Source organism: Schistocerca serialis, chromosome 9 (assembly GCF_023864345.2).
Source record: "Schistocerca serialis cubense isolate TAMUIC-IGC-003099 chromosome 9, iqSchSeri2.2, whole genome shotgun sequence".
NCBI classification, from domain to species: domain Eukaryota; kingdom Metazoa; phylum Arthropoda; class Insecta; order Orthoptera; family Acrididae; genus Schistocerca; species Schistocerca serialis.
Window position 1 is genome coordinate 143,586,890 of NC_064646.1, and position 17,238 is coordinate 143,604,127.

Consider the following 17,238-nt stretch of genomic DNA (forward strand, 5'->3'; position numbering starts at 1 on the left):
TCTGCACGAACAGTTCCACGACATTTGCAGCAGCATGGACTATCAGCTCGGAGACCATGGCTGCGGTTACCCTTGACGCTGCATCACAGACAGGAGCGCCTGCGATGGTGTACTCAACGACTAACCTGGGCGCACGAATGGCAAAACGTCATTTTTTCGGATGAATCCAGGTTCTGTTTACAGCATCATGATGGTCTCATCCGGAAGTGTGTATTCGTCATCGCCATACTGGCGTGTCACCCGCCGTGATGGTATGGGTTGCCATTGGTTACACGTCTCGGTCACCTCTTGTTCGCATTGACGGCAATTTGAACAGTGGACGTTACATTTCAGAGGTGTTACGACCCGTGGCTCTACCCTTCATTCAATCCCTGCGAAACCCTACATTTGAGCAGGATAATGCACGACCACATGTTGCAGGTCCTGTACAGGCCTTTCTGGATACAGAAAATGTTCGACTGCTGCCCTGGCCAGCACATTCTCCAGATCTCTCACCAGTTGAAAACGCCTGGTCAATGGTGGCCGAGGAACTGGCTCGTCACAATACGCCAGTCATTACTCTTGATGAACTGTGGTATCGTGTTGAAGCTGCAAGGGCAGCTGTTCCTGTACACACCATCCAAGCTGTGTTTGACTCAATGCCCAGGCGTATCAAGGCCGTTATTACGGCCAGAGGTGGTTGTTCTGGGTACTGATTTCTCAGGCTCTATGCACCCAAATTGCGTGAAAATGTAATCACATGTCAGTTCTAGTATAATATATTTGTCCAATGAATACCCGTTTATCATCTGCATTTCTTCTTGGTGTAGCCATATTAAGGGCCAGTAGTGTATATTAGTTTGTCTTGGGCAGGTTTCAGCGCCGGCCGGCCGGAGGCTGGCGGCCGCAGCAGCGCGGTGAGCGGCCGCAGCATCAGCAGCGCCAGCGGCAGCCCCGCCTCCTGGAACAGCGCCGTTCCAGCTCCAGCGCCCGCTCCGGTGCCGGCGGCGGACGCGGGCCAGTTCCACATCCAGACGGACGAGGGCCCCGAGCGCTACTTCCGCTACCAGACGCAGAGCGGCCAGTACCGCAAGGAGAAGCGGCTGCAGGACGGCTCCGTCGTCGGCTCCTACGGCTGGATCGGCGCCGACGGCGTCCTCCGCCTCCGGGACTACGTCGCCGACAACTCGGGGTGAGCGACCGCGGGGACGCTTCCGAGCGGCGTCAAATTTCTACTCTAGTAACACTGATTTCAACGAGTAATCTTTAACACCAGACACTGTCCAAAAGGTCCTGAAATAAACTTTCTGATCAATAGTATCCTGACGTCTATCCGGGAACATTAATGTGAAACTTCCTGGTACATTAAAACTGTGTGCCGGACCGAGACTCGAAGTCGGGACCTTTGTCTTTCGCGGGCAAGTGCTCTACCAACTGAGCTACCCAAACACGACTCACGCCCCGTCCGCAGAGCTTTACTTCCGCCAGTAAACGGTCTCCTACCTTCCATACTTTACAGAAGCTCTCCTGCGAACCTTGCAGAACTAGCACTCCTGAAAGAAAGGATATTGCGGAGACATGGCTTAGCCACAGCCTGGGGGATGGCCGGCCGCTCGTGGCCGAGCGGTTCTGGGCGCTTCAGTCTGGAACCGCGCGACCACTACGGTCGCAGGTTCGAATCCTGCCTCGGGCATGGATGTGTGTGATGTCCTTAGGTTAGTTAGGTTTAAGTAGTTCTAAGTTCTAGGGGACTGATGACCTGGGATGTTAAGTCCCATAGTGCTCAGAGCCATTTGAACCATTTGAACCTGGGGGATGTTTCCAGAATGAGATTTTCACTCTGCAGCGGAGTGTGCGCTGATATGAAACTTCCTGGCAGATTCAAACTGATCAGCGCACACTCCGCTGCAGACTGAAAATCTCATTCTGGAAAAATCCTCCAGGCTGTGTCTAAGCCATGTCTCCACAATATCCTTTCTTTCAGGTGTGCTAGTTCTGCAAGGTTCGCAGGAGAGCTTCTATAAAGTATGGAAGGTAGGAGACGAGGTACTGGTAGAAGTAAAGCTGTGAGGACGGGGTGTGAGTCGTGCTTGGGTAGCTCAGTTGGTAGAGCACTTGCCTGCGAAAGGCAAAGATCTCGAGTTCGAGTCTCGGTCCAGCACACAGTTTTAATCTGCCAGGAAGTTTCATATCAGCGCACATTCCGCTGCAGAGTGAAAATCTCATTTTGGAAACATTAATGTGGGTTGTGCCTGTAAAGTCTTATACCACAAGGAAGAAAGCGAGAGGATTTGTTATGGGTGGCCGGTATCCTCATTCTACAACACAAAAGTACATGTGGAATTATACAGCTATTTATTTACACGAACAGGAAGCTGTTACTTAACTTGAATAGAGTCTATGTTTTGTAGCAGTCCTTTGCAGACTGATGTAACTTCAATGATAGTAGTCCTACTGTAGTCACTAATCTGGCCGCTATGTACTGTGAGGAACTATACTGGCTCTACGAGTAAACTGACAGATGCCAAACTGCATGAATAAGTGAGTCAGTCCCTCCGGTCAGCGTCGGCGGCCTAAATATCTGCTGCCGAGAGAGCGTTGGCGGCGTGGTGCTTGTGGATGTGTCTCTGGCGTCTCGTGATAGGCGCACTTGATCCAGATTAGAGATTAGATTAGTACTTGTTCCATAAATCATGAATACGACACTTCACAATGCTGTGGAACATGTCAGCTAAATAAAAGGTGTCTATACAAGACATTACATTTCACAAAATATTACATGACACTCAATATTTTTTTTTTGTGTTGGGGAAATTACCCACTTACTATGTCCAAAAATTCATCCAATGAGTAGAAGGAGTTGCCATTCAGAAATTATTTTAATTTCGTTTTAAATGCTATATGGCTCTCTGTCAGACTTTTGATGCTATTGGGTAAGTGACCAAATACTTTTGTGGCAGCGTAATTTACCCCCTTCTGAGTCAAAGTTAGATTTAACCTTGAGTAGTGAAGATCATCCTTTCTCCTAGTGTTGTAGCCATGTACACTGCTATTACTTTTGAATTCGTTCGGATTGCTAATAACAAATTTCATAAGTGAAAATATATATTGTGAGGCTAAAGTGAAGATCTCTAGCTCTTTAAATAAGTGTCTGTAGGACGATCTTGGATGAACTCCAGCAATTATTCCGATTACACGCTTTTGTGCAATGAATACTCTTTTACTCATTGATGAGTTACCCCAGAATATGATGCCATACGAAAGCAGAGAATGAAAATAGGCGTGGTAAGTTAATTTATTCAGATGTTTATCTCCAAAATTTGCAATGACCCTAATAGCATAAATAGCTGAACTCAAACGTTTCAGCACATCCTCAGTGTGTTTTCTCCAGTTCAACCCCTCATCAATGCATACACCTAGAAATTTTGAATATTCTACCTTAGCTACCGAGTTCTGGGCGAAGTCTATATTTATTAATGGTGTCATTCCATTTACTGTGTGGACCTGTATATACTGTGTTTTGTCAAAGTTTAATGAGAGCTCATTTGCAGAGAACCACTTAATAATTTTCTGAAAAAGATCATTTACAATTTCCCCAGTTAATTCTCGTCTGTTGAGTGTGATGGCTATACTTGTATCATCGACAAAAAGTACCAGCTGCCAGTGCCTGCAAATCGATCTTCGCACTTCATCTTTGCCGATCGGTGTGCTGGCGATAGCTTAGGGCCAGCACAGTGCCCACCCTTCACCGTTATGTGAGCTTACAATCTGCTGGAACCACTTCCAGTGAGGTTTCTGAATATCTCTAGAGGATCAGCAGACTGTTCTCTCCAACAGCAACGCAAGGTTGCTGGACGCTACCTTCTGGAGTGAAGTCGACGTTCCACTGAGTACAGGTCGGGACTCTGGTTATCCCAGCCCATTTCAGAAATCTCATTGTCCACAGACCATTGTCTCACAGTTGCCGCTTTATAACACGCTGCGTTGTCATGCTGATATAAAGCATCACCGTTCCCGAAATGCTCCTGGACTGTGTTCAGCACCTGCTGTTGTAAAATTTATTCACTTTTTTTCACATTTAGCATATTCTTAAACGCAATAAGGAGATCACAACTTAACCAAGAAAAAGACACCCCATAATGCAACACCACCTCCTCTGTACTCTAGTGTTGGCACTGCACATGGCGATAGGTAACGTTCTGCAGGCAGTTAGCGTGGTTCGTCACTCTAAATCACTAGTTTCCAGACATTTTCAGTGACGTCATTCTTTACACCACCTGAAGCGCCACTTAATACCGACTGCAGAAATGTGACCGTTGTATGATGTGTACCCATTTTTTTAACGCCCTACAGATATTCATTGTGCTACCTGGACTGCTGGTAGCACTTGAGAACTCATGAGTCGTAGAACAGAATTTGGTATAAAACGACGATCTGTAAAGTGGTCACGACGTCAATAACTCTTATTTAATTCTCTTGATGGTGAAGCTTTTTGAATAGAATTAACGCTTTCAGCTATACACTAGCCATCGCCAGACTTTACAATAAAAGTAAAAGAAAGTACATTACGAACCACTACATTATAAAAACACAATATACCTCTTATTCTGCTGTTTTGCAACAAATCATAACATATAAAAGTAACGCCAGTCAGAACCGCCATGCTTCATCCAGTTATATGCAAAACGATCCTACAGGTTGGTTGATGCACACATAAATATACAAAGTATTTAAAAGGAAATTCATTTTAAAGTATAGTTCTTTAAAATATTCTCGGTTACATATGAGAAAACAAGATTTCCTTTTAAAAAAAGTCTAGACACATGTATTTCAATTAAGATGGGCTGACGTCGATTACCAATACGAAACACGACGTGGAGCTAACTGCGTGCTGCATCCTCACATCCCGTCCTCTCCATACTGGCTCACTTCTGTGTTCCATTCCACACTCGGTTTTGGTCATATGTTCCGTGACGTCACGTCAAGACATCCAACGAACAGACCCCTGAGCCCTGATACATTTACAGATGAAATAAAAGATCACACACTTGTCGTGGTGCAGGGATACCTAAATATTTAGCCCGTCTGAAATTGCCTGACATCCATCACATTTGAAACAGTCCATCTTAGCTGAGTCATAGTCACTCTGTTCGTGATTTGCTTATTTGGAGTTCACGCCACTTTTTGGTAAGTGCGTTCGTTTCTCTGACGTACTGTTCCCAGCGATACATTACACCACTGCAGTGAGATTTTATCTAAATTTGTCGTCTATAATGAAGCAAGAGTTTCGTGACTGTTCCAATTCATGGTCTTTGTTCCGATTGGATTGTTAACCTCTTCGTCAGTATGTTCAGGCTGTGGCGGGGTTCCGTGTGTGACGACGCGGCCTACAACCGCATGCAATACTAAGAGCTTTGTCTAATCTGATCACTTGTTCGGCTTCGACATGCAGGTCGCAGAAGTGGCGTCAACTCAAAAGACTTGCACTAGACGACAGGTCTACCCGACGGGAGGACCTAGCCACACGACATTTCTTTCTACTAGGTCAGCTATATTCTCCCATGTCCAATATTTGTTTCCATAAAATATGGCTACAAACGCATGCGATGGTAAGGCTTTGTCTAATCTGATCATTAGTTTGGCGATATTCTATCATATTTGATATTTGCTTACCTAAGTGAAGGACTGGTTGTATAAGCCTACAGCTCAACTCACGAATACTTGTGTGTCTGATTAACGTACTTTCACCGTTATTGATCACAGGCACTTGTAATTCTGTCGTGTCCATGTTGCACGGCATATTTTTGAAAAAGGGAGTGCTAATTTCTTTTTCAAATCATATAGGCAATATTTCTTGCTTTCCTACATGCAGCGATGTGTAACCTTTCTTGCTTGTGTACATGAGCTTCAATTAATAGGTAATATTATAGCAAGAAGAGGCAGCCGTTGCAGAGCTGACATGAGCATGAGTACATTGCACAGGTTTTGCATCTAAAGTAATAAGACGATTAACGTATTTCATTATAAATCACGCAACTTTGTTTCAGTTCAAGCTAGTGTCGGGCTCACTCCAACATGACAGTGTCCTTGTAAGTGAAGGAATGCATATAGGGTGTTACAAAAAGGTACGGCCACACTTTCAGGAAACATTCCTCACACACAAAGAAAGAAAATATGTTATGTGTACATGTGTCCGGAAAAGCTTACTTTCCATGTTATACCTCATTTTATTACTTCTCTTCAAATCACATTAATCATGGAATGGAAACATACAGCAACAGAACGTACCAGCGTGACTTCAAACACTTTGTTACAGGAAATCTTCAAAATGTCCTCCGTTAGCGAGGATACATGCATCCACCCTCCGTCGCATGGAATCCCTGATGCGCTGATACAGCCCTGGAGAATGGCGTATTGTATCACAGCCGTCCACAATACGAGAACGAAGAGTCTCTGCATTTGGTACCGGGGTTGCGTAGACAAGAGCTTTCAAATGCCCCCATAAATGAAAGTCAAGAGGGTTGAGGTCAGGAGAGCGTGGAGGCCATGGAATTGGTCTGCCTCTACCAATCCATCGGTCGCCGAATCTGTTGTTGAGAAGCGTACGAACATGTCGACTGAAATGTGCAAGAGCACCATCGTGCATGAACCACATGTAGTGTCGTACTTGTAAAAGCACATGTTCTAGCAGCACCGGTAGAGTATCCCGTATGAAATCATGATAACGTGCTCCATTGAGCGTAGGTGGAAGAACATGGGGCCCAATCAAGATATCACCAACAATGCCTGCCCAAACGTTCACAGAAAATCTGTGTTGATGACGTGATTGCACAATTGCGTGCGGATTCTCGTCAGCCCACACATCTTGATTGTGAAAATTTACACTTTGATCACGAATGAAGCCTCATCCGTAAAGAGAACATTTGCACTGAAATGAGGATTGACACATTGTTGGATGAACCATTCGCAGAAGTGTACCCGTGGAGGCCAATCAGCTTCTGATAGTGCCTGCACACGCTGTACATGGTACGGAAACAACTGGTTCTCCCGTAGCACTCTCCATACAGTGACGTGGTGAACGTTACCTTGTACAGCAGCAACTTCTCTGACGCTGACATTAGGGTTATCGTCAACTGCACGAAGAATTGCCTCGTCCATTGCAGGTGTCCTCGTCGTTCTAGGTCTTCCCCAGTCACGAGTCATAGGCTGGAATGTTCCGTGCTCCCTAAGACGCCGATCAATTGCTTCGAACGTCTTCCTGTCGGGATACCTTCGTTCTGGAAATCTGTCTCGATACAAACGTACCGCGCCACGGCTGTTGCCCCGTGCTAATCCATACTTCAAATGGGCGTCTGCCAACTCCGCATTTGTAAACATTGCACTGACTGCAAAACCACGTTCGTGATGAAAACTAACCTGTTGATGCTATGCACTGATGTGCTTGATGCTAGTACTGTAGAGCAATGAGTCGCATGTCAAAACAAGCACCGAAGTCAACATTATCTTCCTTCAATTGGGCCAACTGGCGGTGAATTGAGGAAGTACAGTACATACTGACGAAACTAAAATGAGCTCCAACATGGAAATTAAGCGTTTCCGGACACATGTCCACATAACATCTTTTCTTTATTTGTGTGTGAGGAATGTTTCCTGTAAGTTTGGCCGTACCTTTTTGTAACACCCTGTATAAAACAGTTGGATTTTGGAGAACCGGTACATGGTTAACAGGTATGCAGAACGAGTACAGCGTCACTTTTAGAGGGAGTATTATCTCATGGACAAAGCGAAGAGAATAAAGAAATACAATTTTCAGTCTGTTCCATTAACAAGTGGTGCGCTGACGGAAGGACTGCCTGTCCAATGCTGTATATCTCGAAAATCCATGCACTGGAGACATCTCAGGCTTATCAGGAAGACAGTTGCTTCGATGACAGTGCTCTATGCCTCCCTGAGTATTTGTCTATAGTATCCCTTTGCTTTTCCTTTTCTCCTGTTCCTTATCTCTAGAAATTCTGACATACTTAGACCTAGGATCAAGAACTAGTGTTATTACTTGAATGCGTACTATATGTTGACATTGAGTTTTAAGTCCTGTCCACAGAAGAAAGCCAAACCAAGTGTCACATTGCTTTGAAAATGTGTGTAGGATATCTTAAATAACATCCAGTTACGTTGTGTGGCCTTTAAGTCTTAATTATCACTTCAAACCAAAATGCCGTGTAATTAATTTTTATTTGTTTACAGTCCTACTACAAGCTGAAATGTCTGCGGCAAAGTACAAGAAGATCCGAAGCAAAATTGCGCAGATCATTGACAAAGTACAGACGGATTGCACCATTTGGCTTCTCTGCCGGCGTGCTACATTAGCTTGGTGTAGAGATTTAAATGTTTGCCATGACTGTAGACATATACCTGTAAACAGCCAAAAAGTTAATTATTTAACTTTTTTTCGACTTGTAAGCCGAGTTTTCCTTTTTTCGTAAATATGAATTGCCATTTATTGCGATCTTGTCGTAAATATCTGGTTATGTGTGCCGCAGTTTTCAAGAAACAAATTATCACTGGCATTGTCAGAAATGTCATTAAGTATTACTACAGCCAACGAGAATCTCTTATCAAAGCTGCTTGATATAGCATGGTTAGAATTGTATCTGTACCTGTGCTTCCCTTGTGTTACACATGGTCGGATGATGAAATATTCCAGTTACGTGAGAATGTAGCCTTATTTAGCTTCAATTACGTGATATGTAGCCTTAACAAATTATATTGAGAACCAAATTAGTTTCCTTTTACGACGACATTACTGTCCACCAGTTGAAGTACAGTTTCTTGTTGCGCAAAACAATGTGTAGTTTTCACACTGTCCCAGACGCACACTCAGACTTTAAACCCACTTTCGCAGGTACCGCGTGGTGCGCACCAAGTCGGTGTACGTGGGACGCGATGAGCCGATCGGCAGCGCGCTGGCCAAGAGCAAGTCTGCGCCCTCGCAGGGCGGCACCAGCTACCGCGCGCCCATCGCCACAGCGCCCCCCACCCCGGCGCCGCTGCCCCTCTCCACGCCGCAGCAGGAGCCAGTCAGGTGAGTGCACGCCGCGCTGCTCTGATGAAGGACTCTGAGCGTGACGAAAGCTCTTGTTCCACAACCAGCAGCAGAGGGTCAGACTTCCAGTCAAACGTAATAGGCATGAAACCTTCCTTGCCGACTGCACCATAGTGTTGGATGAAGAACCACTCCCATCTTTCTGCTGTGTCAAGCACTAGACAAATTACGCAACTTATTGTTCCATAGACTACCTCCAAAATGTTTGGTGATAGACCCTGATTAACCGTCTGCGCTTTTATAAATACACACTCAGTCTAAATAACTGCTGCTAGCCTGACTTTGACCCACAAGTCAGGGTTGAAACAACCACTTCTTCAATACACACACGGTCTAAATAACTGATGCTAGCCTGACTTTGACCCACAAGTCAGGGTTGAAACAACCACTTCTTCAACATATCTAAGCTCTATAGCAGTCTACCCACATTTAAAAAAAAACTCTAGGACCTGAACACTGAATTGGTAAATGAGCACAGCAAATAGTAGCTTCAGTTATCAGCTGTTTTCTAGAATTTCCTCTGTGAGAAAACAGTCTAAAGTTGAAAAAGGAGAAAGATACACACACAAACACCACAAATTTCCACGGAAACATGTGGACTTTATTGCTGTCTGTAAGACTTCACCAAGCCTGTTTCATCATTATCAAACACTACTTCCAACTAGCTGATGTCTCTATGGTCTGATATGGGACCGCTGTCTGCTTAGCAAGTGCTTCTTCACTGCACCATTTCTCACAGAAAAATGTAAATTGACTCAGCCCTTGACACCAATGCATTTGCCAATCATTTTCTTTCCATAACAAAAGAACAACTTTACTGATCAAATAAGATCAACGGGCTTCTGACTTCTTACATGTAACAGTTTTTAAATCACAGGGTAACCACATATGGATCATGACTCCAGTCCAACTCCTAAATTGAATGCTAGCAGATTTCAATTGGCCCTCTCTTACTAATGCTCATAGTATTTGCTGTGATGTGCTGCTTCTTGCCAAGCCTATGAGAAGTTTCTTTTTTAAAAGGTGTTAGAAAAAACAGGCTTTCTACAGAAACCACCAGGATCAAGCTAGACCACCAGCACTTAGCCACATTAAGGTAAAAGCATTCCATTATCTTCAGGCTGCAGAATAGTCCTTGTTCCTAGAAACAGAAAAACCAGCTATAGTATCCAGAGTAGCTACCAGCACTAGTCCACAGGTGCACCCAAGTAATGATATATTACAGGTAATATATTACCCTATGAAGTAGTACATGTGAAACACTGAAGTTAGCTATTTCTTGTCAAAAAGAAGACAGTCAAAGTATTTGAGATGTAGTATTACAGAAGGGTTCAAAATATTAAGTCGACTGGTAAGATAAGAAATGGAAAGGTAAACAAAAAATCCTGAATATTCTGTTATATTATAGATCAAAATGATATGAAATTTGTACAATAAATCGTCGATGCCATCTGATGACGGGCTCAAGCCGAGAACTAGACGTGATGAAATAAAGCATATATCAAGAAGTGTGGCTGGCTGAAGTTTTTTCCTTCAATGACAGCTACCACTCCACTGTGATTAGGCGAGTGATTGCTGCCCTACTCGCACACTCGAACATTAACTATGTCCATTTTAACATTTGTGTTGTATATAACTCTGTCCCAGGCACAAATTACAGTAGCTGATATAGAGCATCCTTTTTAAGTCATACCAATATTTTAACGCTAGTAGCTGTAAATTTATTTACATATCAAAACAGTGGAACTAAGAAAAATACGTTCTCATAAATGGGAGGCAGTATGGTTATACAGTCATTGGATGCTACAGCAACTTATCGCTATTCTCATATTAGACTGGCTACTCAAAGAAGGTGTGGGTGTCGTTCTGCACTCTAGTGATCAGAATATGTGGATGCAACCAAGCAATAAAACGTAAGGATGTACTTGCAGATACGCAGCCAAGTGGTTGTGGACAATATTTCGACGACCCATCCAGCCGTCTTCTTCAGGTTATGCACACATAACTGCACGACTCGAAAATATTGCGCAAAAAATGGAAACAACAGCAAGTCAGCTGTATACCCAGAAGCACATCAGTAATGAACCACACCGAAAAAACCTGAGAGGTCACAATAAGACATAGGGTTTTTTTGTAGAAATTGTGAAAAAAAGACGCTTCCCATAACGTTTAAGTATCTCCTCGAGTATTGTTTTGATGTTTGCGAGCACATTCCATTTTTTATTTTTCTCGTTAATTTAAACAGGACCAAGTCATTGGCGCTGGTAACCCTACACCTTCCATTCAGAATCATCAGCCGATGCTTGACTGGGGTGTCAGCTCAAAGCTGGAGACAACATGTAGTAAAATCCCAGTCGCGTACATAATTTGGCCTTGCCCGGTCTGTTGGTGCTGAGTCCTTTCTCCTGACCTTTTACAGGCGGCCCGCCCTGGGCTACTCAGCTCCCGCCTTCAGCTTCAGCCCGCCGGCGTCGGTCATCTACCCTGGCTACCAGCCCATCTCGTCCAACGCCATCCAGCCGCAGTACTCCGGTCTGCCGAGCAACTACCAGGTAAAAGGACTCAAGTAACCCCTTGTAGACCATTGTTTGTATTACACCAGTTTACATTATCGCATCACAGCAATATGAGATCTGTGCTCTATAACGCGCAGTAGTTCTGTAATGTTAAGCACTTATTACTAAGCACTCCGTCTTCAGGCCACGAGTGGCCTACCGGGACCATCCGACCGCCGTCTCATCCTCAGTGGAGAATGCAGTAGCAGGGGCGTGGGGTCAGCACACTGCTCTCGCGGTATTCTTGACCGAATCCGCTACTATTCGGTCGAGTAGCTCCTCAATTGGCATCACGAGGCTGAGTGCACCCCGAAAAATGGCAACAGCGCATGGCGGCTTGGATGGTCACCCATTCAAGTGCCGACCACGCCTGACAGCGCCAAACTTCGGTGATCTCACGGGAACCGGTGTATCCACTGCGGCAAGGCCGTTGCCTAGTTCTGTCATGCACACTATAGAATACACTGATCAGCCAGAACATTATGACCACCTACCTAATAGCTAGTATGTTTTTTTTTTGGCACGGATAACAGCGACGACACGTCGTAGCGTGGAAGCACTGACGCCTTGGTAGGGCGCTTGGGGGGAGTTGGCACCACATCTGCACCGACAAGTTACCTAATTGCCATAAATTCTGGGAAAAGGGGGGAGGGGGTGCTATGCTCTGAAGACACGTTCAGTCACATCCCAGATGTGTTCGATTGGGTTAAGGACCCATGGATGCCCACGTGAATGTTCCCCACAGCGTAACGGATCTTGTCTCTGTCCCATGGTGTCAACGACCTGTTCCTCTGGAAGGCGACGGATTCGCGCCCTCCCGTCGGCATGACGATGAAGTTGTCGGGATTCATCAGACCGTGCAACACGTTGCCACTGCTCCAACATGCAGTGCCAATAGTCACGTGCCCAATCAGTCGCACTTGCCGATATCGTGGTGTTAACATTGGCACATGCACGGTCGTCGGCTGCAGAGGCCCATTACCAGGAGTGTTTGGTGCACTATGTGTTCAGACACGTGCTCTGCCTAGCATTTAAGTTTGGTATTGGTTCCACCACAGTTCGCCGCCTGTCCTGTTTTACCAGTCTGTAATGAGTGTTGGCGCCCCAACCCCACGACGTCTGGACGTGGTCTCACCTTGGCATTGCCAAGTGTTGAGGGAATCACCAGAGTACTCCTCGATTACCCGGTGAGTCGTGCAGTTTCCGAAATGCTCGTGCCGAGCCTTCGAGCAATAAAAATCTGCCCTCGATCAAATGCAGATCTCGCGCCTTGCCCATTCTACATACGGACAGCCCGCTTAATGATACTACATGCACCCTGCGTGTGCCTGACTAGCAGTCATTCAAAATGTTCAAATGTGTGTGAATTCCTAAGGGACCAAACTGCTGAGGTCATCGGTCCCTAGATTTACACACTACTTAAACTAAGTTAACGCTAAGGACAACACTCACACCCATGCCCGAGGGAGGACTCGAACCTCCGGCGGGAGGGGCCGCACGATCAGTAACATGGCGCCAGCAGTCATTCCTTGGCAGGTGACGCTGCTATCGCCTGTACGCGTTTATATCGATAGTTGGTCGGTGGTCTTAATGTTCTGGCTGATCAATCTATGTTATGCATACTTGGGCAAAGAGAAAAATAGAAATATGAAAAGCAATCAATCACTATAAATGAATAAACTCTGAATGTAGCAGGGATCGAATTGCATTGAGAAAGCAGTGAAAGAAACCAAAGGAATCAAATTACAGGGACAAGAATTAAAAAGTTTGAGGCTTCCCGATGGCATTGTAATTTTGACCGATATGGCGATGGACTTCAAAGATCCATTGAATGGAATGGATGATGTCTTGAAAGTGAACACGTACAAAAAGTTAATGCAGTGTAATATGGTTAAATCAGACAATAATAAGGGGATCAGTTATTGAAACGGAACAATGAATATGACATAAGTAAAGAGATTATAAAATGAAGCTATCAACAGCAAGCAAAGCTTCTCTGAAAAAGAGAAATCAGTGCATGTAATACCAAGGTAATGAGAAGTAACAGAAATGAGATTAGCAATAAACTTTAAAACTGGCGACCGCAAAGTAGACAGAGTGACTGAATTCTGCTGTCTTGGAAGCAAAATAACACATGACAAACGAAACAAGGAGGACACAAAATGCAGACTAGCATAAGTAAGGAGGCCATTCCTGTCCGAACAAAGCCTGCTAGTGTCGAACATCGGCCGTAATTTGAAGAAAAAAATTCTGGAAACGTACGTTTGCCATAAAGCATTATACGAAGCTGAATGATAGAAAACTAAAAAAAGAATATAATCAAAGCTTAACGCATCTTGTCTTATAGAAAGATGTTGAAAGTTAGGTGGACCGATATGATGAGAAATGGGGAGGTACTCTGCAGAATCGACAACAAGAACAGAGACGATGATAGGACGTGTGTCACGACATCAAGAAAGAACTTCTGTGGTATTCGAGGGAACTGTAGAGCGTAAAAATGTGGAAGAAGGCAGTGATCGGAATATATTTAACAAATAAATGAGGTCGTTAAGTGGGAGTGATTTTTAGAGACACGGGAGAGGAAGTCGAGGCCATCCGCATCAAACCAGTTAAAAGATAGATGTCACAAAATAAAACAAATAAAAATATGTGTTGTGAAGTCTTTTCCTGAAAGTTTTTGTGTCTAGTGTAGCCCCATACGGATTTAAAACAAGGAGGATAAGTAATGCAGACAAAAGGAGAATGGTGCAACAGGAGACCAAGTAACTAACGTGGAGATACTGGGAGAAAAGGAACCTAATTTCTTGTCTAGCATATGGATCACAGTGGTACAACTTCCGCAAATATAGTATTATTTAGGAGCAAACGACGGCATCAGTTGAGCTTTTATTTTTATTTTTGATTTCCACGATTCGGCCACTAAGGGGATTTTCCAGTGATCGTATGGCTGTCGTTGTGAGAATTTGAGTCTGTGTGTGTACACGACGATAGACATATAACAGACGAGTCGTGGAAGGTTGAGTGTTTGTACTCCTACGATGATACACATATAACTAGTGGGAAAGGGGCTTGGTGGCCAAAGCCAGTCTTGGTAATCAAAAACAAAAGCCAAACTGGTACTGTCATTTTATACAAACAAAAGAATTTTACCGCACAACCTGCCCAAAAGAAGAGATTGGTTAATAAGACACAGCTTGAGACATTATTGGTAATGGAGGAAAATGTGTGGATGTAAAAATTGCAGAGGCCGACCAAGACATGATCACATTAGGCACAAACAAGAGAAAATAGAATGCAACAGTTACACATAGATAGAGGTATTTGTACTGAATAAATTAGCTTGGAGGGCTGCATAACTAGATTTTGGATCAGGACCATAACAACATCTACCAAAATCCCATTATGTAGCGAAATTGTTCTACGTGCAAAGAATAGGAACATTGCTTGTTTCAAATAGGCACGTGGTTCTAAGACAACGAAAATCATCTGCTTAGGCCATCTTATATCCCTGGTGCGCTATATTCCTGGATCGATATGCATGCAACTACACTCGCACTTAATACGTTCCAAAACGCCGCGAATAAAAACAGAATTTTCTGTTGCTCATACCACGGGTTTTGTTGGTGATAAAAGATAGCGTCAAGTGTTTTTGATAGCACTTGGGTTAGGGACCATTTGTATACAGAACAGAAGAATAGCCTTAGTGTCATTATCCCATAGCACAGGGTCAAAGTATGATTATTACAGACGTCCTCCTGCTTAGGCAAATGGAGCAAATCGGTTGGTTCTTTTTCCATTTGATGTGGTTTACGGTGAACCTGATGGAACTTATGGAGGCCCCACCAGTTCATGGGCGGGCCCTCGAGAAATGGTTTTTTACTATATTCCCGCCATCACCAGTGAAGCAAAACCCAGCCTCGGATTCCAAGACGGCTATTCGCGGACAATGATTGAAATTTATTAGATATATTTTTAAAATCCCGGTCTCGAACAACGTTGAAAATTTTCTTCATATCTTTATCTGTTTTCTAGAGGCAGTGGTTCAAAGTTACCCTGCCTTTACACGAAAAATACGCACGTAGAATCCGGTGTGAGGCGAAAATGTGGTTAATAAAGTGACATAACGCTGAGAAATATACTGTAAAGTATCTCCGCTATCATCTGGAAACCCCATGTTGTAGTTCTGGAGCACTTCCAAAACATTTTTGCATGTAAAGTACGGTCTAAAGTGTAAAATAAGTTATCATCTATTTCAATTTTACACAAGTAAAATATCTAAATCTACTGACCAATACTTTTCTTTTCATAGGAGTTACATGCTCTGTTGCAGCAGGAAAAAGAAGTAAATCAGTGGAAAAATGTTCCTCTGGGATCACAAAAAATGAGTATACAAACCTGTTTATCTAAAATATTCTGATTGAAACGACAGGCATAAGCTGCCCGTTTAAAAATTTCCCAAAACTTTTGTCATGGGAACATATTCACTCTTTTGTGGCAGTGGCAAAGAGCTGGAAAAGTAATAAATGCTGGAAGATAGTAGACAGTGGCTGTCTTCTAGAAAGAGCGAAGGAGATAGTGGCAGCGTGAGACAAAGAGACGCATACAGCGCAGTGGAACATAGTAGACAGTGACAGAACAGTGCTAGGAAAAGAGTGAAGGAGACAGTGCCATGGGGCCGGAGAAGAAATAAAGAGAAAGGCGAAGAGGTGGAAACCAGTGATAATGAGAGACAGAGTATATGACAATAACGACGAGTGAGATAGTGACAGAGAGAAGAGACAGCAGCAGCACTAGTAAAGAAGACGAAAGGAATAAGATGTTATGAGTAAGAAAGAGCAAGAGGGAGACAATGACGAAGAGAAGAAACTGTAGTTGTAGGGGACTGTGGCTGTGATGCAGGAGAGAGTGACATTTCGAGAGACACAATGGGATAATGACTGTGAGTTGGACTGAATGTCTGAGTGAGAAAGAGCAACTGGGCTTGGGGTGGGTATGAGCGATGGACTGGTAGGTGTGAGCGTGTAACTGTTAGGGTGGCTTGTAGAAGTTTGACGTGAGCTCCATGTTAAAAAAGAGTCAAATATGTTTGCATGCCATAATTTTTGGGAAATTTTTAAAGGTGCTGAGGAAGACAGAAACATATTCGCATCTCTGCTCTCCGATAGTACCATTTTTCCGCTGGTAGATAGTGTGTATACATTTTGGTGACATTTATCAAATTTTGTTATAGACTAAGATTTTTTTAAAACAATCTTGGTAAACATTTTTGGAATATAGTGATCAATAGATTATTATATTTTAACTAAAGTTCAGTCTTGATCACAACACTTATGTTCCAATAACATAGGTGACCGGTTTCGGTTATATTTATATAACCATCTTCAGACCCATGGCTTCCTTGAAGGATGGTAGGCGGAGCTCTCCTCAGCTGACTTCGTAGCAGCTGAGGAGAGCTCCGCCTACCATCATTCAAGGAAGCCATGGGTCTGAAGATTGTTATATAAATCGAAACCGGTCACCTATGTTATTGAGACATAAGTGTTGTGATCAAGACTGAACTTTAGTTAAAATTGTGTTTGTGCAGCATGTAGCCATGTTTTC

General features: G+C 43.8%; 1 protein-coding gene across 1 annotated transcript in view; it reads left to right on the forward strand.

Moving 5' to 3' along the window:
• LOC126418603 (uncharacterized) overlaps positions 1-17,238 on the forward strand; it is a 303,747-nt gene that overhangs the window by 272,464 nt on the left and 14,045 nt on the right. The window contains exons 3-5 of the mRNA XM_050085435.1: positions 853-1,171; positions 8,882-9,061; positions 11,502-11,634. Coding sequence (XP_049941392.1) covers positions 853-1,171; positions 8,882-9,061; positions 11,502-11,634 — 632 coding nt within the window. The remainder of the gene's footprint in view (positions 1-852; positions 1,172-8,881; positions 9,062-11,501; positions 11,635-17,238) is intronic.